Here is a 26101-nt window from a genome sequence, read left to right on the forward strand (position 1 = left end):
GGATTTCCAATAGAAACCGGATTACGAAATTGGGCGCCACGTTGCCAACTTTAATCGTCATTTGTTTAAAATGTCAACATTATTTCCCCGAAGAAAGGAAAAGCCTCCTCGATAAATGAACCCGGTTAGACAGTTAACTCTCTCCGTATAGAATAACGTTATACGGTCGTCAGAAGAGCGTAACGAAATTTCCAATAATAATTTTTCCTTACGCTCGAACTGCACTTGAAGTAACTAACGGTCAAAGAAACAACAGAAGAAGGTGGTGGTGGCAGGGGCACGAGGAAAACGGCGAATTATTCGCAACAGAAAGAGACCTTGGCAACAACGAACGCAGCCTTGCATAATTGATTAACAAATAACACGACGACGACCGCAAGCAAATGTTTTACATAATTATTATTAGGATTTTATGTGGAGTATTATTGACATTGGCCCGGTTAATGATGTACATTGCTGTATAGGGAAGGGTTTTTAGTTGCAAACAAAAAATGTATCTATAAAAAAATTCATAAACCCAACTGTTTCTGAGTTATGGGAAAGTTGAAAAAATTTCGGAAGTTCTTGTCACTAAGTGCGATAACTCCCCCAATTTTCCACCGAATTTCATAAATATTGGCTTAAAAGAAACGTTTTTTAATTTAAAACAAAAAATGTATCTACAAAAATTTTGATGAACTCAATGGTTTCCGAGTTAAGGGAAATTTTAGAAAATTTGCCAAAAACCTTGACGGAGTGTAAGTCAAAAAGTGCGATAACTCTCCTAATTTTTCACCGATTTTCATGAAAATTGGCCTGAAGGAAACTTTTTTTAATTCTAAACAAAAAATGTATCTACAAAAATTTTGATAAACTTAATGGTTTCCGAGTTAAGGGAAATTTTAGAAAATTTGCCAAAGTCCTTGACGGAGTGTAAGTCAAAAAGTGCGATAACTCTCCCAATTTTCCACCGATTTTCATGAAAATTGGCTTGAAGCAAACGTTTTTTAATTCCAAACAAAAAATGTATCTACAAAAATTTTGATAAACTCAATGGTTTCCGAGTTAAGGTAAATTTTAGAAAATTTGCCAAGGTTCACAGGGTGTAAGTCAAAAAGTGGGATAATTTCCTTAATTTTCCACCGATTTTCATGAAAATTGGCTTGAAGCAAACGTTTTTTAATTCCAAACAAAAAATGTATCTACAAAAATTTTGATAAACTCAATGGTTTCCGAGTTAAGGTAAATTTTAGAAAATTTGCCAAGGTTCACAGGGTGTAAGTCAAAAAGTGGGATAATTTCCTTAATTTTCCACCGATTTTCATGAAAATTGGCTTGAAGGAAACGTTTTTTAATTCCAAACAAAAAATGCATCTACAAAAATTTTGATAAACTCAATGGTTTCCGAGTTAAGGGAGGTTTTGTAAAATTTGCCAAGGTTGACAGGGTGTAAGTCAAACAGTGGGATAACTCTTCCAATTTTCCACCGATTTTCATGAAAATTGGCTCCAAAGAAACGTTTTTGAATTCCAAACAAAATATGTATCTACAAAAATTTTGATAAACTCAATGGTTTTTAAGTCAAGGAAAATTTGCCAAAGTCCTCGACCAAGTGTAAGTCAAAATATGCAATAACTCCCTCAATTTTTCACCGATTTTCATGAAAATTGGCTTGAAGCAAACGTTTTTTAATTCAAAACAAAAAATGTATCTACAAAAATTTTGATAAAGTTAATGGTTTCCGAGTCAAAGGAAATTTTAGAATATTTGCCAAAATCCTTGATAGAGTGTAAGTCAAAAAGTGCGATAACTCTCCCAATTTTCCACCGATTTTTATGAAAATTGGCTTAAAAGAAAGGGATTTTAATTCCAAACAAAAAATGTATCTACAAAAATTTTGATTAAACTTAATGGTTTCCGAGTTAAGGGAAATTTTAGAAAATTTGCCGAGGTTCACAGGGTGTAAGTGAAAAAGTGGAATAATTTCCTTAATTTTCCACCTATTTTCATGAAAATTGGCTTAAAAGAAAGATTTTTTAATTCCAAACAAAAAATGTATCTACAAAAATTTTGATAAACTCAATGGTTTCTAAGTCAAGGAAAATTTACCAAAGTCCTCGACTAAGTGTAAGTCAAAATATGCAATAACTCCCTCAATTTTTCACCGATTTTCATGAAAATTGGCTTAAAAGAAAGATTTTTTAATTCAAAACAAAAAATGTATCTACAAAAATTTTGATAAACTCAATGGTTTCTAAGTCAAGGAAAATTTACCAAAGTCCTCGACTAAGTGTAAGTCAAAATATGCAATAACTCCCTCAATTTTTCACCGATTTTCATGAAAATTGGCTTAAAAGAAAGATTTTTTAATTCAAAACAAAAAATGTATCTACAAAAATTTTGATAAACTCAATGGTTTCTAAGTCAAGGAAAATTTACCAAAGTCCTCGACTAAGTGTAAGTCAAAATATGCAATAACTCCCTCAATTTTTCACCGATTTTCATGAAAATTGGCTTAAAAGAAAGATTTTTTAATTCAAAACAAAAAATGTATCTACAAAAATTTTGATAAACTCAATGTTTTCTGAGTCAAAGGAAATTTTAGAAAATTTGCCAAAGTCCTTGATAGAGTGTAAGTCAAAAAGTGCGATAACTCTCCCAATTTTCCACCGATTTTCATGAAAATTGGCTTAAAAGAAACGGTTTTTAATTCCAAACAAAAAATGTATCTACAAAAATTTTGATAAACTCAATGGTTTCTGAGTCAAAGGAAATTTTAGAAAATTTGCCAAAGTCCTTGATAGAGTGTAAGTCAAAAAGTGCGATAACTCTCCCAATTTTCCACCGATTTTCATGAAAATTGGCTTGAAGGAAACGTTTTTGAATTCCAAACAAAAAATGTATCTACAAAAATTTTGATAAACTCAATGGTTTCCGAGTCAAAGGAAATTTTAGAATATTTGCCAAAATCCTTGATAGAGTGTAAGTCAAAAAGTGCGATACCTCTCCCAATTTTCCACCGATTTTCATGAAAATTGGCTTAAAAGAAACGTTTTTTAATTCCAAACAAAAAATGTATCTGAAAAAAAATTCATAAACCCAACTGTTTCTGAGTTATGGGAAAGTTGAAAAAATTTCGGAAGTTCTTGTCACAAAGTGCGATAACTCCCTCAATTTTCCACCGATTTTCATGAAAATTGGTTTAAAAGAAACGTTTTTTAATTCCAAACAAAAAATGTATCTACAAAAATTTTGATAAACTTAATGGTTTCCGAGTCAAAGGACATTTTCAGAAAATTTGCCAAAGTCCTTGACTAAGGGTAAGTTAGAAAGTGCGATAACTCCCCCAATTTTCCACCGATTTTCATGAAAATTGGCTTAAAAGAAAGGGATTTTAATTCCAAACAAAAAATGTATCTACAAAAATTTTGATTAAATTAATGGTTTCTAAGTCAAGGAAAAATTGCCAAAGTCCTTGACTAAGTGTAATTCACAAAGTGCGATAACTGCTCCAATTTTCCACCGATTTTGATGAAAGTTGGCTTAAAAGAAAGGATTTTTTATTCCAAACAAAAAACTTATCTACAAAAATTTTGATAAACTCAATGGTTTCTAAGTCAAGGAAAATTTGGCAAAGTCCTCGACTAAGTGTAAGTCAAAAAGTGCGATAACTCTCCCAATTTTCCACCGATTTTCAGGAAAATTGGTTTAAAAGAAAGGGATTTTAATGCCAAACAAAAAATGTATCTACAAAAATTCCCAAAAACTGAATAGTTCCAGAGTTAAGGAAAATTTTGAAAATCCACCGGTCATTGACCAAACCTGAGACAAAATATGCAATAACTCCGCCAATTTTTCATCGATTTTCATGAAAATTGTCTTATAAGAAAAGTTTTTAAATTCCAAACCAAAAATGTATCTACAAAAATTCTCAAAAACTCAATAGTTCCAAAGTTGAAGAAAATTTTGAAGTTCCACCAGTCATTGACCGAACCTGAGACAAAATATGCAATAACTCCCTCAATTTTTCACCGATTTTCATGAAAATTGCCTTGAAAGAAAGATTTTTTAATTCCAAACAAAAAATCCATCTACAAAAATTCCCAAAAACTCAATAGTTTCTGACCTAAAGCAAATTTGGAAAACCCACTAATCCTCGACTGCACCTTCCACAAAATATGCAATAACTTCCCCAATCTTGAACCGATTTTCACGAAAATCACCTCATTACAAAGAGAATTCAATTCCACACAAAAAACCCATCTACAAAAATCCCAATAAAACCAGCAATTACCGAGTTACAAGCACATTTATTAAAAAAAAAAAAACTTCTTACTCTTACCACATGCACGCTACTCTGAATATTCTCCTGCTTCTTGTCCTTCGTCTTGGACACCCGCTTCGCCTTCGCGTCCAGGAACCGCTGCTTCAGGTGCAAAGTGTCCTGCAGGTTCTGCTCGCACAGTCCCGAAAAGGACTGATCGAACCGCGGCATACAGTCGCTTTGTCTCCTCCTGTAGGACTCTATACGACGTCTCAACCTAAAACACCCCCCATATCTATTAATTCACGGTTTTCCCACAAAGGTCTTGTCGTCTACCTTTCTACCACCGCTTGTTTGGGGGGAATATCACCGTGGAGCTGTTGTTGCAGTCCCGGGGGCTGGGGGACGACGGGGGGCAACGTCCCTCCGCCGTCGAGGCAACCCCCTGGTCCAGAGCTACCACGATCCAGTGTGTTGTGACCGGGTCGCTCGGTCACTGTCACATGGTTTTTTTGCCCCGACGATTGGCGGTCAAATGTCCCTCTCCATTGGACATTTTTCTGCAAAAACTGTTAAGGGGGTGGTCAGTTTTAGAAGTAAGAGGGCTCTTAAGGGGCGCAGTATTTGCCCGCTAAGCAATTGAAGGTTTGTTTATGTCAAATGTGTTTCGGGGGAGGTTTAATGGGGTGTACAGGTAGTGTGTGGCTTATGAACGGTGTAAAAGTGCTTTAAAGCAGTTATTTACAGGGAAGATGACCCTAAGGCAACGAGGATGCAAACTGACACTCACTCTATCCGGAAAGTGTTTGGGCAAGTTTTATAGTGATTGTTATAAGTGTTTTTAATAGTCAAAGGGGGTGTGCCAGTTATGGGGGGTCATAAGGTGATTCAAAAGGGTTTTTATGAAGTTTATGGCAAAAAAAAACAGCCCCTAAGGGGGGCACGTATGTAAATAGAAACACCCCCTGTAAAAGCGCAACAAGTCCCCCCCGAACCATTAAAAACCTAAAAATACGTAACCTCTCGACCTCAAACGTAGAAAATCACGCCGATATTCAACGGTAATCACCTTATTTCGCTACCACAAGAGATAACATTGATCTGTTGAATTCCAGTTGAACGGGGTATTTCCCTTGGTGAAAAAACCACTTTAGACCGCACTAACGTTCGCTCCCAATGTACCCGAGGGCACTTTCATGTTCTCTACGTCGTATTACGCGTTAATTAAGCGGAAAAAGCACAATTAAAACGCGAATAATTTCAAAATAAATACACCGAACTGTGTGTGTGTGTGTACCTTGTTTGGCAACCGGCGGCCATTTTGTTTCTCGAGCTTGTACGAACGGCGCACGCGGCGCCATCTGTCTACGGCGGACGCAACTAACTGCAATAAAGGGAGGGGGTAAGCACGTTAGTCCGGTCGAATTAAGGTGTTTATCGATGTTTTCCCTTGTAATGGATCGATGGGAAAAAGTCGATTTTTTTATTGAAGAAAGGGGTCGGTTCGTTGGTGACGCCATCTAAGGGACCCCGAAGGAACTACGGGGGCGTTTAAGCCAATAGGGGGCGCGCATAATGAAGTTTAATTTGGAAATATTAGTCCGGTCGAATTGGGGCAAAAAGTGGAAGTAAGGTGTTTTGGTTGAGGCGCCACCTGGAGGGGCTTTTGTAAGCATATTTTGATTATTTTTAAAAAATCTAGACTATGATTAAAAATAAACATTACTACTGAATTTATTTATTCGTTTTTTTTTTTACAAAATAAGTCAGCAAATAAACTTTATTTATTAATACCCAACAAACAAACATAAGGACTAATAATAATAATATATAAAATACAAAAAAACACTATAAGAGAGTGGGGCAAAGTTCCAATTAAGCACTTAAAACATATTCACACTATAACCTAAAAAAAAAAAATGGTCAGTTTCTTACAACAACATAAATAGTGAGGTTAAGTATACAAAATGCCACATATAACTACTAGCAACATAAGGACGAATTGCCACTAAGAGCGCTACATTGTAGCGCCGTAGCCTACTGTCTCATTCACGTCAAAAAAATAACAATTTCTCTCTTCATTATCACAGTCATCTATCTCTCAATTAATGGTTTCACCGCGAGGTGGCGCCACATCAATTTACTTCCTCACTAAAATCTTGAACAAATTATTCCGAAAGGTGCTGACCATTTTCTCCAGCTCCTCCACTTGCGCTTTGAGCCTCACGTTCCTCATCTGTAACTCGTCCGCCTCACGTTCGTACTCCTTTTCCTTAATCTTCCTCTTTAGGCGGGATTTGCGGGAGGCCTCGTTATTTTTATCCCGTAATTCCCGGTATTTCGATACGTCTCCCGATTCCCCACTAGTAACCGAATCGGGACGTTTCGGGGGCCTCCCGCGTCTCTTTTTCACCGGAGGCAAGTGGTCGAGTTCGCTGTATTTAATTGTGGGGGTGGTGGGGGGCATCCACTCCTCGTCCTCCCCCTCCTCCTCCTCTGAGTGTAGTGAGGAGGACGAGGAGGGAGAGCCGGCGCGTTTTCTGGAGGCCTCCTTGGAGGGCGGCGTGGAGGGATTCGACGTGTGAGCACTGGCGAGGGACGTGAGAAATTCAGAGTCGGCGCTCACCACCGTTATGTCCTGAAAATGACAGAGCAACAAAAGTTAGGTTGGGAATTTCACGTTTCACGGCTTACTGGATTTAATGGACTTTAAGATGATGCGAGAGACTTTAAAGAAATATTAAAGGGGCTTCGAGTAAAGCGAGGTAGAAGCTGCAAAGGTTCTGCTGCTTGTTCAAGAGTTAGTTCCTTGTAAGAAAAACGTCATTTACTGTAGACGAGTGACAGGTACAGCGAAGGAATGAATAGTTTCAGACAGGGAATTTAATAGGCTTTAAGTTGATATAAGACACTTTAAATAATATTAATTGGGCTTCAAGTAACACGAGGGTTGATGCGCCAAGAATTTAACCTTTTGGTCAAGACTTCTTGTAAGAGAAACGTCATTTACTGAAGTTGAGTGACAGGTACAGCCATGAAATAAACAGCCTCGAACTCGGAATTTAAGAGGCTTTAAGTTGATATAAGTGACTTTAAAAAAAATTTAATTGACTTTAAGTGACATGAGGTTGAAGCAACAAAGGTCCAATTTCTTGGTCAAGAATTCTTGTAACGAAAACTTCATATTCTAGAGTTGTGATGAAGCTACAGCCACAAAATAAACAGCCTCGTGTCGTGGGTTTAAACGACTTCAAGTTGATATAAAAGACTTTAAAAAATAATAAAAAAGCTTCAAGTAAAATAAGGCAGAAATGACAAAGGACCAACTTCTTGGTCAAGACTTCCTCTAAGAAAAACGTCATTTACTGAAGCTGAGTCAAAGCTACAGCCATGAAATAAACAGCCTCGAACTCGGAATTTAAGAGGCTTTAAGTTGATATAAGTGACTTTAAAAAAATTAAAAAAATTAAAATTGCCTTTAAGGGACATGAGGTTGAAGCAGCAAAGGACCAAATTCTTGGTCAGAAGTTCCTGTAAGAAAAACTTCATTTCCTAGAGTTGTGATGAAGCTACAGCCACGAAATAAACAGCCTCGTATCGGGGGTTTGAACGACTTTAAGGTGATATAATAGACTTTAAATAATATTGAAGAAGCTTCAAGTAAAATGAGGTGGAAACGACAAAGGACCAACTTCTTGGTCAAGAATTCCTGTAAGAAAAACATCATTTTCTACAGCTCTGATACAGCTACAGCAATGAAACAAACGGCATTTTATAGGTGATTTAATAGGCTTCAAGTAAAACGTACCTCATTATTGACCAAATCGAGGATATTAAACTCGGTGCCCATACTGACCACTCCCTCGATAACATCGGGAGTGTTGAGTACAAGGGCGTCGGTGGTTCCGGCCTTACAAGGCGGCTGAAAGGTGGCCAAATGAAGGGCGGCGGGCCTGGAGGCGGCCCGATGGTACGCGTGATCGAAACGCTCCGGTACCGCCAACTCCGGGGACGATATGTAAGAATAACGGTCGTCCTGCGGAGACTGCTCCATCTTCTGCTGCTGCTGCTGCTGCTGTACATGTAAAACTACCTTACTTCCATTATCGGTTGTACTACAGTTGTGGCGGTTATTATTAAAGTTGGCCATTTGCTCGAAGATGTCCACGTTGTTGTTATTATTATGATTATTATTATTAATAAGATACGACGAGTGACGATAGTCACCATTATTACTAGGGATACTGGACGACTCGAGTTTGATACTGATCTCGTCGTCCTCGTGGTTCTCGTGACGTTCCGGCGACAAATAATTAAACGGTCCTTTGAAATCTGTAACCGAAAACAAAACGTCATTTTTAGCATTAAATAAACGCATTTAAGGGGGGGATGAAGAGAGGGTCTGGAGGAACCCCCGGGGCGAATACTTACCGAATACGGGGGTGCTGAGTTCATCTGTAGAGACGATTGTGTCGACAATTGAACCGGTGCGACCCGATAAAAGTGCCGACAAATCGCCGAACTCCTCCATGTTTATTAATGGGGCGACGGGAGACGGGAGGAGGTTTGCACTCACCTAAAAAGAAACGGAAATTAATTAAAAGTGTTACGTCACTGTCGTGGCGAAAACAAATGAACGCGCCGGGTTCGGGAGGTTCTTCTGGTAACGGTTGTTTCTTCCTTCCGGGTCACTACCCCTTCCCCCTTGAATGGAGGCTAGTTAATAAAGCTTCCAGTGGATTTAAAAGGGGATAAACGATTGGTTCTGTTGCTGTAGTACAGCTACAGTCATCAAAAAACGCTAAAATAGGTGTCTAATGAATTTATTGGAAGAATCTGTATTCCAATTTTCAACTCTCTAACCCTCATGGTTCCAGAGATACAGCCATTGGGTTCCTGGGAAATTTTCAATTTTTTTCCAACTTTGAAAATTCCATATCTCCATTAATAATTTTTTTTGGACAAAACGCTGAAATAGGTGTCTAATGAATTTATTGGAAGAATCTATATTCCAATTTTCAACCCTCTAACCCCCATGGCTCCTGAGATACAGCCATTGGGTTCCTGGGAAATTTTCAATTTTTTTCCAACTTTGAAAATTCCATATCTCCATTAATAATTTTTTTTGGACAAAACGCTGAAATAGGTGTCTAATGAATTTATTGGAAGAATCTATATTCCAATTTTCAACCCTCTAACCCTCATGGCTCCTGAGATACAGCCATTGGGTTCCTGGGAAATTTTCAATTTTTTTTCCAACTTTGAAAATTCCATATCTCCATAATTAATTTTTTTTTGAAAAAACGCTCAAATAGGTGTCTAATAAATTTATTAGAAGAATCTGTATTCCAATTTTCAACCCTCTAACCCTCATGGTTCCTGAGATACAGCCATTGGGTTCCTGAGAAATTTTCAATTTTTTTCCAATTTTGAAATTCCATATCTCCATTAATAATTTTTTTTGGAAAAAACGCTGAAATAGGTGTCTAATGAATTTATTAGAAGAATCTATGTTCCAATTTTCAACCCTCTAACCCTCATGGTTCCTGAGATACAGCCATTGGGTTCCTGGGAAATTTTCAATTTTTTTTCCAACTTTGAAATTCCATATCTCCATTAATAATTTTTTTTGGAAAAACGCTGAAATATGTGTCTAATGAATTTATTAGAAGAATCTGTATTCCAATTTTCAACCCTCTAACCCTCATGGTTCCTGAGATACAGCCATTGGGTTCCTGGGAAATTTTCAATTTTTTTTCCAACTTTGAAATTCCATTTCTCCATTAATAATTTTTTTTGGAAAAAAAGCTGAAATAGGTGTCTAATGAATTTATTAGAAGAATCTGTATTCCAATTTTCAACCCTCTAACCTTCATGGTTCCTGAGATACAGCCATTGGGTTCCTGGGAAATTTTCAATTTTTTTCCAACTTTGAAATTCCATATCTCCATTAATAATTTTTTTTGAAAAAAACGCTGAAATAGGTGTCTAATGAATTTATTAGAAGAATCTATGTTCCAATTTTCAACCCTCTAACCCTCATGGTTCCTGAGATACAGCCATTGGGTTCCTGGGAAATTTTCAATTTTTTTCCAACTTTGAAATTCCATATCTCCATTAATATTTTTTTTTTGGAAAAAACGCTGAAATAGGTGTCTAATGAATTTATTAGGAGAATCTGTATTCCAATTTTCAACCCTCTAACCCTCATGGTTCCTGAGATACAGCCATTGGGTTCCTGGGAAATTTTCAATTTTTCTTCATTTTTGAAATTCCATATCTCCATTAATAATATTTTTTGGAAAAAACGCTGAAATAGGTGTCTAATGAATTCATTAGAAGAATCTGTATTCCAATTTTCAACCCTCTAACCCTCATGGCTCCTGAGATACAGCCATTGGGTTCCTGGGAAATTTTCAATTTTTCTCCATTTTTGAAATTCCATATCTCCATTAATAATTTTTTTTTGGAAAAAACGCTGAAATAGGTGTCTAATGAATTTATTAGGAGAATCTATATTCCAATTTTCAACCCTCTAACCCTCATGGTTCCTGAGATACAGCCATTGGGTTCCTGAGAAATTTTCAATTTTTTTCCAACTTTGAAATTCCATATCTCCATTAATAATTTTTTATTTAAAAAAACGCTGAAATAGGTGTCTAATGAATTTATTAGAAGAATCTGTATTCCAATTTCCAACCCTCTAACCCTCATGGTTCCTGAGATACAGCCATTGGGTTCCTGGGAAATTTTCAATTTTTTTCCAACTTTGAAATTCCATATCTCCATTAATAATTTTTTATTTAAAAAAACGCTGAAATAGGTGTCTAATGAATTTATTAGAAGAATCTGTATTCCAATTTCCAACCCTCTAACCCTCATGGTTCCTGAGATACAGCCATTGGGTTCCTGGGAAATTTTCAATTTTTTTCCAACTTTGAAATTCCATATCTCCATTAATATTTTTTTTTTGGAAAAAACGCTGAAATAGGTGTCTAATGAATTTATTAGGAGAATCTGTATTCCAATTTTCAACCCTCTAACCCTCATGGTTCCTGAGATACAGCCATTGGGTTCCTGGGAAATTTTCAATTTTTTTCCAACTTTGAAATTCCATATCTCCATTAATAATTTTTTATTTAAAAAAACGCTGAAATAGGTGTCTAATGAATTTATTAGAAGAATCTGTATTCCAATTTCCAACCCTCTAACCCTCATGGTTCCTGAGATACAGCCATTGGGTTCCTGGGAAATTTTCAATTTTTTTTCATTTTTGAAATTCCATATCTCCATTAATAATATTTTTTGGAAAAAACGCTGAAATAGGTGTCTAATGAATTCATTAGAAGAATCTGTATTCCAATTTTCAACCCTCTAACCCTCATGGTTCCTGAGATACAGCCATTGGGTTCCTGGGAAATTTTCAATTTTTCTTCATTTTTGAAATTCCATATCTCCATTAATAATATTTTTTGGAAAAAACGCTGAAATAGGTGTCTAATGAATTCATTAGAAGAATCTGTATTCCAATTTTCAACCCTCTAACCCTCATGGCTCCTGAGATACAGCCATTGGGTTCCTGGGAAATTTTCAATTTTTCTCCATTTTTGAAATTCCATATCTCCATTAATAATTTTTTTTTGGAAAAAACGCTGAAATAGGTGTCCAATGAATTTATTAGAAGGATCTGTATTCCAATTTTCAACCCTCTAACCCTCATGGTTCCTGAGATACAGCCATTGGGTTCCTGGGAAATTTTCATTTTTTTTTCCAACTTTGAAATTCCATATCTCCATTAATAATTTTTTTTGGAAAAACGCTGAAATAGGTGTCTAATGAATTTGTTAGAAGAATCTCTATTCCAATTTTCAACTCTCTAACCCTCATGGTTCCTGAGATACAGCCATTGGGTTCCTGGGAAATTTTCATTTTTTTTTCCAACTTTGAAATTCCATATCTCCATTAATAATTTTTTTTGGAAAAAACGCTGAAATAGGTGTCTAACGAATTTATTAGAAGAATCTGTATTCCAATTTTCAACCCTCTAACCCTCATGGTTCCTGAGATACAGCCATTGGGTTCCTGGGAAATTTTCAATATTTCTCCATTTTTGAAATTCCATATCTCCATTAATAATTGTTTTTGGAAAAAACGCTGAGATAGAAGTCTAATGAATTTATTAGAAGAATCTGTATTCCAATTTTCAACCCTCTAACCCTCATGGCTCCTGAGATACAGCCGTTGGGTTCCTGGGAAATTTTCATTTTTTTTTCCAACTTTGAAATTCCATACCTCCATTAATAATTTTTTTTGGAAAAAACGCTGAAATAGGTGTCTAATGAATTTATTAGGAGAATCTATATTCCAATTTTCAACCCTCTAACCCTCATGGTTCCTGAGATACAGCCATTGGGTTCCTGAGAAATTTTCAATTTTTTTCCAACTTTGAAATTCCATATCTCCATTAATAATTTTTTATTTAAAAAAACGCTGAAATAGGTGTCTAATGAATTTATTAGAAGAATCTGTATTCCAATTTCCAACCCTCTAACCCTCATGGTTCCTGAGATACAGCCATTGGGTTCCTGGGAAATTTTCAATTTTTTTCCAACTTTGAAATTCCATATCTCCATTAATAATTTTTTATTTAAAAAAACGCTGAAATAGGTGTCTAATGAATTTATTAGAAGAATCTGTATTCCAATTTCCAACCCTCTAACCCTCATGGTTCCTGAGATACAGCCATTGGGTTCCTGGGAAATTTTCAATTTTTTTCCAACTTTGAAATTCCATATCTCCATTAATATTTTTTTTTTGGAAAAAACGCTGAAATAGGTGTCTAATGAATTTATTAGGAGAATCTGTATTCCAATTTTCAACCCTCTAACCCTCATGGTTCCTGAGATACAGCCATTGGGTTCCTGGGAAATTTTCAATTTTTTTCCAACTTTGAAATTCCATATCTCCATTAATAATTTTTTATTTAAAAAAACGCTGAAATAGGTGTCTAATGAATTTATTAGAAGAATCTGTATTCCAATTTCCAACCCTCTAACCCTCATGGTTCCTGAGATACAGCCATTGGGTTCCTGGGAAATTTTCAATTTTTTTTCATTTTTGAAATTCCATATCTCCATTAATAATATTTTTTGGAAAAAACGCTGAAATAGGTGTCTAATGAATTCATTAGAAGAATCTGTATTCCAATTTTCAACCCTCTAACCCTCATGGTTCCTGAGATACAGCCATTGGGTTCCTGGGAAATTTTCAATTTTTCTTCATTTTTGAAATTCCATATCTCCATTAATAATATTTTTTGGAAAAAACGCTGAAATAGGTGTCTAATGAATTCATTAGAAGAATCTGTATTCCAATTTTCAACCCTCTAACCCTCATGGCTCCTGAGATACAGCCATTGGGTTCCTGGGAAATTTTCAATTTTTCTCCATTTTTGAAATTCCATATCTCCATTAATAATTTTTTTTTGGAAAAAACGCTGAAATAGGTGTCCAATGAATTTATTAGAAGGATCTGTATTCCAATTTTCAACCCTCTAACCCTCATGGTTCCTGAGATACAGCCATTGGGTTCCTGGGAAATTTTCATTTTTTTTTCCAACTTTGAAATTCCATATCTCCATTAATAATTTTTTTTGGAAAAACGCTGAAATAGGTGTCTAATGAATTTGTTAGAAGAATCTCTATTCCAATTTTCAACTCTCTAACCCTCATGGTTCCTGAGATACAGCCATTGGGTTCCTGGGAAATTTTCATTTTTTTTTCCAACTTTGAAATTCCATATCTCCATTAATAATTTTTTTTGGAAAAAACGCTGAAATAGGTGTCTAACGAATTTATTAGAAGAATCTGTATTCCAATTTTCAACCCTCTAACCCTCATGGTTCCTGAGATACAGCCATTGGGTTCCTGGGAAATTTTCAATATTTCTCCATTTTTGAAATTCCATATCTCCATTAATAATTGTTTTTGGAAAAAACGCTGAGATAGAAGTCTAATGAATTTATTAGAAGAATCTGTATTCCAATTTTCAACCCTCTAACCCTCATGGTTCCTGAGATACAGCCGTTGGGTTCCTGGGAAATTTTCATTTTTTTTTCCAACTTTGAAATTCCATACCTCCATTAATAATTTTTTTTGGAAAAAACGCTGAAATAGGTGTCCAATGAATTTATTAGAAGAATCTATGTTCCAATTTTCAACGCTCTAACCCTCATGGTTCCTGAGATACAGCCATTGGGTTCCTGGGAAATTTTCAATTATTTTCCAACTTTTAAATTCCATATCTCCATTATTAATTTTTTTTGGAAAAAACGCTGCAATAGGTGTCCAATGAATTTATTAGAAGAATCTGTATTCCAATTTTCAACCCTCTAACCCTCATGGTTCCTGAGATACAGCCATTGGGTTCCTGAGGAATTTTCAATTTTACAAACCTTTTGGTCAAGACTTCTTGTAAGCAAAACATAATTTTCTGTAGATGTATAACAGCTACAGCCACGAAATAAACAACCATTCATAGGGAATTTAATAGGCTTTCCAAGACTTAAAAGCCTTTTTAACACCAACCTCCCTTAAACAAACAACAAAAAAAAAAGCCCTAAAAAGAAAAAAACAACCATTTAATTAGTAAAAAAAAAAAATAGATACGTGTAAGTCCTGTCCTGTTCAGAGGGATGTTGAGGAAAGCCTCCTCACCTCACACTATACATAGAAAAAAAAACACTTTTACAATAATTCGAATCGAACAGTTTCCCAGGCACAGTTTTCCCGTTCCTGTTCCACCGTCACCGTAATCTGCAGACAAGAAACCAATCGTCACTTCTAGACAATCCTGCCTTTTATAATATATTAAAAAAAAAAATAAAATAATTTCAAACCCCGCCCCTTTGACCAATCGAAGCGCAGAGATAGATAACCCCCCACCCACCCCAACCCCTTCCAGTTAAAAAAAAAAAAAAAATCCTCTGGCCCTCTCACTCACCTGATCTTGTTCCCGTAGGCTGTTTACCAAGCGACTTTCGAACTCCAGGTCCAAGAGGTCGCTCAGGTCCACGGTGGAGGAGGGGGGGATCTCCGTACAGTGACTGGGGCTGTTGGTACTCGCCGAGCGGTTCTGGATATCGATTGGATAAATGCGGTACGACGTGCTGGTGGTGCTGCTGAGAAGTTTCTCGCCATGACGCTGCTTGGGCGGGCACAGATCCGGTGAAAACCATCGCGAAAGGGACTAAAGGGAGAGAAGAAACAGGTGAGTAGTCAATTGTTTTTTTTTTTTTTTGGGTAAAAGTGAGGCCTTACATCGAATTCGCCTTTGCTCTTTGATGAAATCTTTCTAGCCTTGGAGGCCTCTACCAGAGGAAGTGTTGAGGTTTGTTAACGCCCAACCTAAAATAATAAAACGTTAGTTTAGAGTTGGATTTGGGTGAGGAGGGACGTTGAGGGGATGGGAGGGAGTAATGGAGGGCTGTAGCTACAGATTCGTATAGGGTAGTTTATATGCTTTAAGTTAATATAAAATAGTTAAAAAGACACTGAGTTGGCTTCGAGTGATTTGAGGTAGAGACAGCAAAGGTCCAAATATTTGACCAAGGACTATTGGAAGAAATAAATTATTTTCTGTAGTTCAAATAGGACTACAGTCATCGTTCGTACAGCATCGTAAAGGCTGTTTAATGACCATTAATCCGATATAAGACAGTTAAAAAAAAATTGAGTTGGCTTTGGGTAATTTGAGGTAGAGACACCAGAGGTTTAAATACTTGACCAAGGACTCTTGGAAGAAAAAAATTATTTTCTGTAGTTCAAATAGGGCTACAGCCATCGGTCGTACAGCATCGTAAAGGCTGTTTAATGACCATTAATCCGATATAAGACAGTCCAAAAAAAATTGAGTTGGCTTCAAGTAAATTGAGGTAGAGACAGCAAAGGTCCAAATACTTGACCAAGGACTCTTGGAAGAAAAAAATTATTTTCTGTAGTTCAAATAGGGCTACAGCCATCGTTCGTACAGCATCGTAAAGGCTGTTTAATGACCATTATTCCGATATAAGACAGTTAAAAATAAAATTGAGTTGGCTTCAAGTAATTTGAGGTAGAGACAGCAAAGGTCCAAATACTTGACCAAGGATTATTGGAAGAAATAAATTATTTTCTGTAGTTCAAATAGGGCTACAGCCATCGTTCGTACAGCATCGTAAAGGCTGTTTAATGACCTTCAAACTGATATAAGACAGTCCAAAAAAAATTGAGTTGGCTTGAAGTAAATTGAGGTAGAGACAGCAAAGGTCCAAATACTTGACCAAGGACTCTTGGAAGAAAAAAATTATTTTCTGTAGTTCAAATTGGGCTACAGCCATCGTTCATACAGCATCGTAAAGGCTGTTTAATGACCATTAATCTGATATAAGACAGTCCAAAAAAAATTGAGTTGGCTTCAAGTAATTTGAGGTAGAGACAGCAAAGGTCCAAATACTTGACCAAGGACTCTTGGAAGAAAAAAATTATTTTCTGTAGTTCAAATTGGGCTACAGCCATCGTTCGTACAGCATTGTAAAGGGTGATTAATGACCTTTAATCTGATAGAAGACAGTCAAAAAAAATTGAGTTGGCTTCAAGTAAATTGAGGTAGAGACACCAAAGGTCCAAATTCTTGACCAAGGACTCTTGGAAGAAAAAAATTATTTTCTGTAGTTCAAATAGGGCTACAGCCATCATTCGTACAGCATCGTAAAAGCTGTTTAATGACCATTAATCCGATATAAGACAGTTAAAAAAAATGAGTTGGCTTCAAGTAATTTGAAGTAGAGACAGCAAAGGTCCAAATACTTGACCAAGGACTCTTGGAAGAAAAAAATTATTTTCTGTAGTTCAAATAGGGCTACAGCCATCGTTCGTACAGCGTCGTAAAGGGTGATTAATGACCATTAATCCGATATAAGACAGTTAAAAAAAAATTGAGTTGGCTTCAAGTAATTTGAGGTAGAGACAGCAAAGGTCCAAATACTTGATCAAGGACTCTTGGAAGAAAAAAATTATTTTCTGTAGTTCAAATTGGGCTACAGCCATCGTTCGTACAGCATCGTAAAGGCTGTTTAATGACCATTAATCTGATATAAGACAGTTAAAAAAAAATGAGTTGGCTTCAAGTAATTTGAAGTAGAGACAGCAAAGGTTCAAATACTTGACCAAGGACTCTTTGAACAAAAAAATTATTTTCTGTAGTTCAAATAGAGCTACAGCTATCGTTCGTACAGCATCGTAAAGGCTGTTTAATGACCATTAATCCGATATAAGACAGTCCAAAAAAAAATTGAGTTGGCTTCAAGTAATTTGAGGTAGAGACAGCAAAGGTCCAAATACTTGACCAAGGACTCTTGGAAGAAAAAAATTATTCTCTGTAGTTCAAATAGGGCTACAGCCATCGTTCGTACAGCATTGTAAAGGGCCATTAATGACCTTTAATCTGATATAAGACAGTCCAAAAAAAAATTTAGTTGGTTTTGAGTAATTTGAGGTAGAGACAGCAAAGGTCCAAATACTTGACCAGGACCCTTGAACGAAAAAAATTATTATCTCTGGTTCAAATAGGGCTACAGCCATCATCCATATATCACCGTAAAGGGAAATTAACGCCTATTAATCTGATCCAATTTTTTTTTTATAAATTAGACAAATATATCCATTTTCAATATCTTTCCTTAGATAATAGATAACATATCAGGATAATTCGGCCTTGAAACTAAGCCGGGGCTGTCGCCAACCAGTCGGCTGACGTCACAAAAGTTCCGACAAGCCGAGACAAGTCGGTCGTGAATTGCACAATAGAAAAAAACAAATGAATGCACCCCTGGACCATGGGGGGTGAAAACTTACCCGGAAAACGCCTGAGGTACGCCAGCCACGTAAAACGCTCGAAAACCGCCTTAAAACCTCAAAAGAAAACCCGGAAAATTCTCTCAGAGTGAAACGAGCTGAACTTTACGGATGTCGCGGTTCTACTGTAGAGAGAGACTGACGTAGAAAAATCGCGACGTAGTTTAATCGAAAATGTTCCCCACGTCGGGTTGTCATTGGACCCCGGTGTGTCATCTACGACCAATCGCGGAGGAGAAATCGATTTTTTTTTTGTCGGTCAGGTATGACTCAACGAAATTTCGCTCCGGTGATGATTATGATGATAATAAACAGTTTGTTACCAGGCGAGATTTAATAAGGAAATTCCCGAAAATAATGAGAGAGAGGGAGAGAGAAGGATGATGAAACAGTTAAAGGCAACGATGAAGGAACAGGGAGGCGCAGGTTGATGAAAAACTGTAATGGATAAACATATTATACTTACATGTTCCTTTTTAGCACTAATACACCACTATACAACTAACCCGCACTAAATAAAACGCTATTTGGCGCTCCTCAGTCGACTCGATTCAGTGGTTAAAAAAAAAAACAAATGAAGCGACCGCGTTGCCGCGCGTCTCCCCCTACCCTCCTTTTTAAACCGCGTCCCGAATCGCTTCTGCAAAACTTAAGATTACCTGCTGCTCTCGGCAACGTCGCATTAAAAAAAAAACCGAAACAGTTTGCATCATATTGCGTCAGGGTTACGCCGCCGCACGTTGCCACATTATCAGTTTTTCCTTTATTGACTCATGAATAATTGACTATCATACATACATAATATTATAGTAATAATAATTATTGTATACAGAATATAATATGGGCTATAATACATAATAAGATATGCGAGCATACATACACACTAAAACTTGGTCTTGCCGAAGATGAAGTTTCCGGGTTCGGACTGGTCCTCGGACATGAAAAACTGCTGCCAGAGCGCCTGGAACTGTTGATAGTCGACCAGGTTCCTGCCCTGGAAAGAAAAACAATCAAATTGCACCGAATGACAGGAAAAACAAACGACTACCGCACGTACCCCGGCCATTTTCTCGAAAGCCTCCCGGCACTCTCCAGTTTCCAAACCGTAACAGGAACAGACCGCGGTGAACTCGTCGATATCGATACCGCCGTCCCCGCTCGCGTCCTCCAGGTCGAACATGAACTTCCGGTACTGGTTCTGCCACTCCAGGGCGTTTTCCGGGTTCTTGGAGTAGTCGTCCCACATGGTGGCCCACTCCTCCACGCTCACCTCGATTGACAAATGAATATCGATTAGCACCAGAGGGAGATTTGATTGGAAGGAAATATGCCGAGAGAAACGTTGTTTTTTGTAGTTTAAATGGGGCTACAGCCTTGGTATGTACAGCCACGTAAAGGGAAATTAATATCCTTTAGAATGATGTGAGATAGTCCAATAAGAAAATTAATTGGCATCGAGTAATTTGAGGTAGAGACACCAAAGGTTCAAATACTTGACCAGGGACTCTTGGAAGAAAAAAAATATTTTCTCTGGCTCAAATAGAGCTACAGCCATGATTCATACAGCATTGTAAAGGGTGATTAATGACCTTTAATCTGATATAAGACAGTCCAAAAAAAAATGAGTTGACTTTGAGTAATTTGAGGTAGAGACCCAAAAGGTCAAAATACTTGACCAGAGACTCTTGGAAGAAAAAAATTATTTTCTCTGGTTCAAATAGGGCTACAGCCATCGTTCATACAGCACTGTAAAGGGTGATTAATGACCTTCAATCTGATATAAGACAGTCCAAAAAAAAATTAGTTGGCTTTGAATAATTTGAGGTAGAGACCCAAAAGGTCAAAATACTTGACCAGGGACTCTTGGAAGAAAAAAATTATTTTCTCTGGTTCAAATAGGGCTACAGCCATCGTTCATACAGCACTGTAAAGGGTGATTAATGACCTTCAATCTGATATAAGACAGTCCAAAAAAAAATGAGTTGACTTTGAGTAATTTGAGGTAGAGACACCAAAGGTCCAAAAACTTGACCATGGACTCTTGGAAGAAAAAAATTATTTTCTCTAGTTCAAATAGGGCTACAGCCATGATTCATACAGCATCGTAAAGGCTGATTAATGGCCATTAATCTGATATAAGATAGTCAAAAAAAAAAATGAGTTGACTTTGAGTAATTTGAGGTAGAGACACCAAAGGTCCAAAAACTTGACCATGGACTCTTGGAAGAAAAAAATTATTTTCTCTGGTTCAAATAGGGCTACAGCCATGATTCATACAGCATCGTAAAGGGTGATTAATGGTCATTAATCTGATATAAGACAGTCCAAAAAAAAATGAGTGGGCTTTGAGTAATTTGAGGTAGAGACCCAAAAGGTCCAAAAACTTGACCATGGACTCTTGGAAGAAAAAAATTATTTTCTCTGGTTCAAATAGGGCTACAGCCATGATTCATACAGCATCGTAAAGGCTGATTAATGGCCATTAATCTGATATAAGACAGTCCAAAAAAAAATGAGTTGGCTTTGAGTAATTTGAGGTAGAGACACCAAAGGTCCAAAAACTTGACCATGGACTCTTGGAAGAAAAAAATTATTTTCTCTGGTTCAAATAGGGCTACAGCCATGATTCATACAGCATCGTAAAGGCTGATTAATGGCCATTAATCTGATGTAAGACATTCCAAAAAAAAATGAGTTGGCTTTGAGTAATTTGAGGTAGAGACCCAAAAGGTCCAAAAACTTGACCATGGACTCTTGGAAGAAAAAAATTATTTTCTCTGGTTCAAATAGGGCTACAGCCATGATTTATACAGCATCGTAAAGGCTGATTAATGGCCATTAATCTGATGTAAGACAGTTCAAAAAAAAATGAGTTGACTTTGAGTAATTTGAGGTAGAGACCCAAAAGGTCCAAAAACTTGACCAGGGACTCTTGGAAGAAAAAAATTATTTTCTCTGGTTCAAATAGGGCTACAGCCATGATTCATACAGCATCGTAAAGGCTGATTAATGGCCATTAATCTGATGTAAGATAGTTAAAAAAAAAAGAGTTGACTTTGAGTAATTTGAGGTAGAGACACCAAAGGTCCAAAAACTTGACCATGGACTCTTGGAAGAAAAAAATTATTTTCTCTGGTTCAAATAGGGCTACAGCCATCGTTCATACAGCATCGTAAAGGGTGATTAATGACCTTTAATCTGATATAAGACAGTCCAAAAAAAATGAGTTGACTTTGAGTAATTTGAGGTAGAGACACCAAAGGTCCAAAAACTTGACCGTGGACTCTTGGAAGAAAAAAATTATTTTCTCTGGTTCAAATAGGGCTACAGCCATGATTCATACAGCATCGTAAAGGCTGATTAATGGCCATTAATCTGATATAAGATAGTTAAAAAAAAAATGAGTTGACTTTGAGTAATTTGAGGTAGAGACCCAAAAGGTCCAAAAACTTGACCAGGGACTCTTGGAAGAAAAAAATTATTTTCTCTGGTTCAAATAGGGCTACAGCCATGATTTATACAGCATCGTAAAGGCTGATTAATGGCCATTAATCTGATGTAAGACAGTTCAAAAAAAAATGAGTTGACTTTGAGTAATTTGAGGTAGAGACCCAAAAGGTCCAAAAACTTGACCAGGGACTCTTGGAAGAAAAAAATTATTTTCTCTGGTTCAAATAGGGCTACAGCCATGATTCATACAGCATCGTAAAGGCTGATTAATGGCCATTAATCTGATGTAAGATAGTTAAAAAAAAAAGAGTTGACTTTGAGTAATTTGAGGTAGAGACACCAAAGGTCCAAAAACTTGACCATGGACTCTTGGAAGAAAAAAATTATTTTCTCTGGTTCAAATAGGGCTACAGCCATCGTTCATACAGCATCGTAAAGGGTGATTAATGACCTTTAATCTGATATAAGACAGTCCAAAAAAAATGAGTTGACTTTGAGTAATTTGAGGTAGAGACACCAAAGGTCCAAAAACTTGACCGTGGACTCTTGGAAGAAAAAAATTATTTTCTCTGGTTCAAATAGGGCTACAGCCATGATTCATACAGCATCGTAAAGGCTGATTAATGGCCATTAATCTGATATAAGATAGTTAAAAAAAAAATGAGTTGACTTTGAGTAATTTGAGGTAGAGACCCAAAAGGTCCAAAAACTTGACCAGGGACTCTTGGAAGAAAAAAATTATTTTCTCTGGTTCAAATAGGGCTACAGCCATGATTTATACAGCATCGTAAAGGCTGATTAATGGCCATTAATCTGATGTAAGACAGTTCAAAAAAAAATGAGTTGACTTTGAGTAATTTGAGGTAGAGACCCAAAAGGTCCAAAAACTTGACCAGGGACTCTTGGAAGAAAAAAATTATTTTCTCTGGTTCAAATAGGGCTACAGCCATGATTCATACAGCATCGTAAAGGCTGATTAATGGCCATTAATCTGATGTAAGACAGTTAAAAAAAAAAGAGTTGACTTTGAGTAATTTGAGGTAGAGACACCAAAGGTCCAAAAACTTGACCATGGACTCTTGGAAGAAAAAAATTATTTTCTCTGGTTCAAATAGGGCTACAGCCATCGTTCATACAGCATCGTAAAGGGTGATTAATGACCTTTAATCTGATATAAGACAGTCCAAAAAAAATGAGTTGACTTTGAGTAATTTGAGGTAGAGACACCAAAGGTCCAAAAACTTGACCGTGGACTCTTGGAAGAAAAAAATTATTTTCTCTGGTTCAAATAGGGCTACAGCCATGATTCATACAGCATCGTAAAGGCTGATTAATGGCCATTAATCTGATATAAGATAGTTAAAAAAAAAATGAGTTGACTTTGAGTAATTTGAGGTAGAGACACCAAAGGTCCAAAAACTTGACCATGGACTCTTGGAAGAAAAAAATTATTTTCTCTGGTTCAAATAGGGCTACAGCCATCGTTCATACAGCATCGTAAAGGGTGATTAATGACCTTTAATCTGATGTAAGACAGTCCAAAAAAAAATGAGTTGGCTTTGAGTAATTTGAGGTAGAGGCCCAAAAGGTCCAAATACTTGACCAGGGACTCTTGGAAGAAAAAAATTATTTTCTCTGGTTCAAATAGGGCTACAGCCATCGTTCATACAGCATCGTAAAGGGTGATTAATGACCTTTAATCTGATGTAAGACAGTCCAAAAAAAAATGAGTTGGCTTTGAGTAATTTGAGGTAGAGGCCCAAAAGGTCCAAATACTTGACCAGGGACTCTTGGAAGAAAAAAATTATTTTCTCTGGTTCAAATAGGGCTACAGCCATCGTTCATACAGCATCGTAAAGGGTGATTAATGACCTTTAATCTGATATAAGACAGTCCAAAAAAAATGAGTTGACTTTGAGTAATTTGAGGTAGAGACACCAAAGGTCCAAAAACTTGACCGTGGACTCTTGGAAGAAAAAAATTATTTTCTCTGGTTCAAATAGGGCTACAGCCATGATTCATACAGCATCGTAAAGGCTGATTAATGGCCATTAATCTGATATAAGATAGTTAAAAAAAAAATGAGTTGACTTTGAGTAATTTGAGGTAGAGACCCAAAAGGTCCAAAAACTTGACCAGGGACTCTTGGAAGAAAAAAATTATTTTCTCTGGTTCAAATAGGGCTACAGCCATGATTCATACAGCATCGTAAAGGCTGATTAATGGCCATTAATCTGATATAAGATAGTTAAAAAAAAATGAGTTGACTTTGAGTAATTTGAGGTAGAGACACCAAAGGTCCAAAAACTTGACCATGGACTCTTGGAAGAAAAAAATTATTTTCTCTGGTTCAAATAGGGCTACAGCCATCGTTCATACAGCATCGTAAAGGGTGATTAATGACCTTTAATCTGATGTAAGACAGTCCAAAAAAAAATGAGTTGGCTTTGAGTAATTTGAGGTAGAGGCCCAAAAGGTCCAAATACTTGACCAGGGACTCTTGGAAGAAAAAAATTATTTTCTCTGGTTCAAATAGGGCTACAGCCATGATTCATACAGCATTGTAAAGGGTGATTAATGACCTTAAATCTGATATAAGACAGTCCAAAAAAAAATGAGTTGGCTTTGAGTAATTTGAGGTAGAGACACCAAAGGTCCAAAAACTTGACCGTGGACTCTTGGAAGAAAAAAAAAATTCTGTAGTTCAAATACATCGTCCTAAAGGGCCTTTACCACCCTTTAAGCTGACAAAAAAATACTAAACTGGCTTCACGTAATCTGAGAAAGAGACGCCTGCTTACTTGTCCGTCCTTATTGGAGTCGGCCTTCTGTCTCAGTCCCTCCCATATCTGGATCATGCTGTCGTACGTTCTCTTGTACTCCTCGCTCCCCTGCGGCCAGCCCCTTAGGGTGCAAATTTTCTAAAAAAAAAAAACCCTAAATATTAGTAAAACCCTTATTAGGGGCGTTTTTTTATTATTATTATTTCTAACCTCTATGGCCAACTCGAAGTCCTTGCGATCTATCGTACCGCTCTGATTCACATCTAAAAGAGGACACATTGAGTTAGAATAAGTGAGTGTGAGAGAGAGAGAGAGAGTTACTCACCGAAAAACACGTTGAAGACGTAGAGGAGCTTCTTCTTGCGAAACTCGGAGATGGGCATGTTGGCCAAACGGTTCTAAACAAAAAAAAAACAAATGAAGGAAAAAAAACAAAAGAGTCCAATTGGTGCATCACAGTAAGAAGCTTATAGGTACACCTACCCCCACCAAAAACTGTTTGGGCATTACGCGGGACATCACCTCACGCAGGATCGCCTTTCCGTAGTTCAGGGTTTCCATGTTCTTAATGGAAAACCGAAAACCTGGAAAGGTCGGAACGCTTACTACAACACACGGGGACAACACATGCACGGACGGACAGGACACGCGGCGTTACAAAGAGATTTCTTTTGTTTTTTTTTTTGTTTTTTGGAACGTACCACAATCAGGCCCACTTTGATCGCGTTGGTCCACTTGTGGTCCATCTGGAACAAACATAAATCCAGATATTTCCAATTAAAAAATGCCTTCTATTAAAAAAAAAAAAAGATGACCCTGTTGAGGTTCACTAAAGTTCGAAACGTCGTAATTCGTAAACAGTTGATTGTATTTGGTGCCTTTTGGCTTGATCTACAGCTTTGATTCTTATGACGAATGCTGTAGATTCATCAGCAAACGAGATAAATGAGTTTTTTGAATTTCATGCCCCTCTGAGGGGGACTTGGACCTATCCAGCTGGATATGTCTGTTGGTAATGGTTCTACAGCAAAAGTCATTGGAAGCTTTTCTGTAGAGCACACTATGATCTACTAAATAACGTTGGTTTTATGTTGCTAGCTACTGTAGATCAAGAGTTATCATGGAAAGTTCTTTAGGGGGACGCTTGGGGGTCTTGGAGGAGTCTACCGAACTTTGAAGCAGTGTATCTCATAAACTAGTGATTCGATCAAAATGGTTTCAAGGATATTTGGTAGATCTATATCAGATCTACAACTTTGATAATAATGATGTCTCTTGTAGACCCACTTGCAAAAGAGATAAACGCATTTTTCAAATTTCATTCCCCTCTTAGGGGGGCTTGGTGCTATCCAGCTGGATAACTCCGTCCGTGGTGGTTCTACAGCAAAAGTCATTTAAAGCTTTTCTGTAGAACGCACTATGATATACCAAGTAGAGTTTGTTTTATGCTGCTAGCTACTGTAGATCAAGAGTTATCATGGAAAGTTCTTTAGGGGGACGCTTGGAGCTCTTGGAGGAGTCTACCGAACTTTGAAGCAGCGTATCTCATAAACTATTGATTCGACCAAAATGGTTTTAAGGATATTTGGTAGATCTTCACTAGATCTACAACTTTGATAATAATAAAGTCCCTTGTAGACCCACTTGCAAAAGAGATAAACGCATTTTTCAACTTTTATTCCCTTCTAAGGAGGGCTTGGTGCTATCCAGCTGGATAACTCCGTCCATAGTGG

General features: G+C 37.0%; 4 protein-coding genes and 2 long non-coding RNA genes across 21 annotated transcripts in view; 2 read left to right on the plus strand and 4 right to left on the minus strand.

Annotated features, from left to right (window-relative positions):
* LOC126747579 (neurogenic protein mastermind-like) overlaps window positions 1-5577 on the minus strand; it is a 35631-nt gene extending 30054 nt beyond the window's left edge. The window contains exons 1-3 of the mRNA XM_050456312.1: window positions 5313-5577; window positions 4580-4812; window positions 4322-4520 (exon numbers count right to left, since the gene is read on the minus strand). Of these exons, the coding sequence (XP_050312269.1) occupies window positions 4322-4474 (153 nt within the window). The 5' untranslated portion in view covers window positions 4475-4520; window positions 4580-4812; window positions 5313-5577. The remainder of the gene's footprint in view (window positions 1-4321; window positions 4521-4579; window positions 4813-5312) is intronic.
* Window positions 5578-5969: 392 nt separating this feature from the next.
* On the minus strand, window positions 5970-8996 carry LOC126747580 (kinesin-related protein 12). The gene is made up of 3 exons (XM_050456314.1): window positions 8675-8996; window positions 8052-8575; window positions 5970-6881 (listed from the first exon to the last, which is right to left on the minus strand). The coding sequence occupies exons 1-3, from the start codon at window positions 8772-8774 to the stop codon at window positions 6384-6386; spliced, it is 1122 nt and encodes a 373-aa protein (XP_050312271.1). The 5' UTR covers window positions 8775-8996; the 3' UTR covers window positions 5970-6383.
* On the plus strand, window positions 8996-14823 carry LOC126747589 (uncharacterized). Of its 13 annotated transcripts, none has more exons than XR_007664264.1 (8): window positions 8996-9725; window positions 10061-10227; window positions 10396-10562; window positions 11235-11402; window positions 11737-11904; window positions 12575-12742; window positions 13414-13580; window positions 14586-14823. It is a non-coding gene; the product is annotated as an uncharacterized LOC126747589 (long non-coding RNA). The 13 variants fall into 13 exon arrangements; XR_007664272.1 differs by lacking the exons at window positions 10396-10562; window positions 11235-11402 and adding exons at window positions 10563-10730; window positions 10899-11066; XR_007664266.1 differs by lacking the exons at window positions 10396-10562; window positions 11235-11402 and adding an exon at window positions 10899-11066.
* A 42-nt stretch (window positions 14824-14865) lies between these two features.
* On the minus strand, window positions 14866-18298 carry LOC126747588 (uncharacterized). Its single transcript, XR_007664262.1, has 4 exons — window positions 18136-18298; window positions 15562-15648; window positions 15245-15490; window positions 14866-15057 (listed from the first exon to the last, which is right to left on the minus strand). It is a non-coding gene; the product is annotated as an uncharacterized LOC126747588 (long non-coding RNA).
* The window catches only part of LOC126747584 (uncharacterized), a 45656-nt gene continuing 34917 nt past the window's right edge, over window positions 15363-26101 (plus strand). For both annotated transcript variants that reach the window (XM_050456320.1, XM_050456321.1), the window contains exon 1: window positions 15363-15511. The gene's annotated coding sequence lies outside the window, so the exon portion shown is untranslated. The remainder of the gene's footprint in view (window positions 15512-26101) is intronic.
* LOC126747582 (calexcitin-2) overlaps window positions 18884-26101 on the minus strand; it is a 28367-nt gene continuing 21149 nt past the window's right edge. Inside the window, exons 2-7 of one of the 3 annotated variants that reach the window (XM_050456316.1) lie at window positions 24852-24952; window positions 24694-24766; window positions 24579-24631; window positions 24387-24506; window positions 19193-19405; window positions 18884-19129 (exon numbers count right to left, since the gene is read on the minus strand). In XM_050456316.1, coding sequence (XP_050312273.1) covers window positions 19019-19129; window positions 19193-19405; window positions 24387-24506; window positions 24579-24631; window positions 24694-24766; window positions 24852-24929 — 648 coding nt within the window. In that variant the 5' untranslated portion in view covers window positions 24930-24952 and the 3' untranslated portion in view covers window positions 18884-19018. Of the gene's footprint in view, window positions 19130-19192; window positions 19406-24386; window positions 24507-24578; window positions 24632-24693; window positions 24767-24851; window positions 24953-25069; window positions 25115-26101 lie in introns of all 3 variants that reach the window. The other 2 variants (XM_050456317.1, XM_050456318.1) reach the window with 2 other exon arrangements.

The sequence above is a fragment of the Anthonomus grandis genome, chromosome 19, assembly GCF_022605725.1.
Source record: "Anthonomus grandis grandis chromosome 19, icAntGran1.3, whole genome shotgun sequence".
Lineage (NCBI taxonomy): Eukaryota > Metazoa > Arthropoda > Insecta > Coleoptera > Curculionidae > Anthonomus > Anthonomus grandis.

Coding starts and splice junctions, on each gene's coding strand:
- LOC126747580 (XM_050456314.1), bottom strand. CDS start 8,774: ATGGAGGAGTTCGGCGATTTGTCGGCACTTTTATCGGGTCGCACCGGT. Junction 8,576..8,674: donor ACTCAGCACCCCCGTATTCG/GTAAGTATTCGC, acceptor TTTCGGTTACAG/ATTTCAAAGGACCGTTTAAT. Junction 6,882..8,051: donor TCGATTTGGTCAATAATGAG/GTACGTTTTACT, acceptor TGTCATTTTCAG/GACATAACGGTGGTGAGCGC.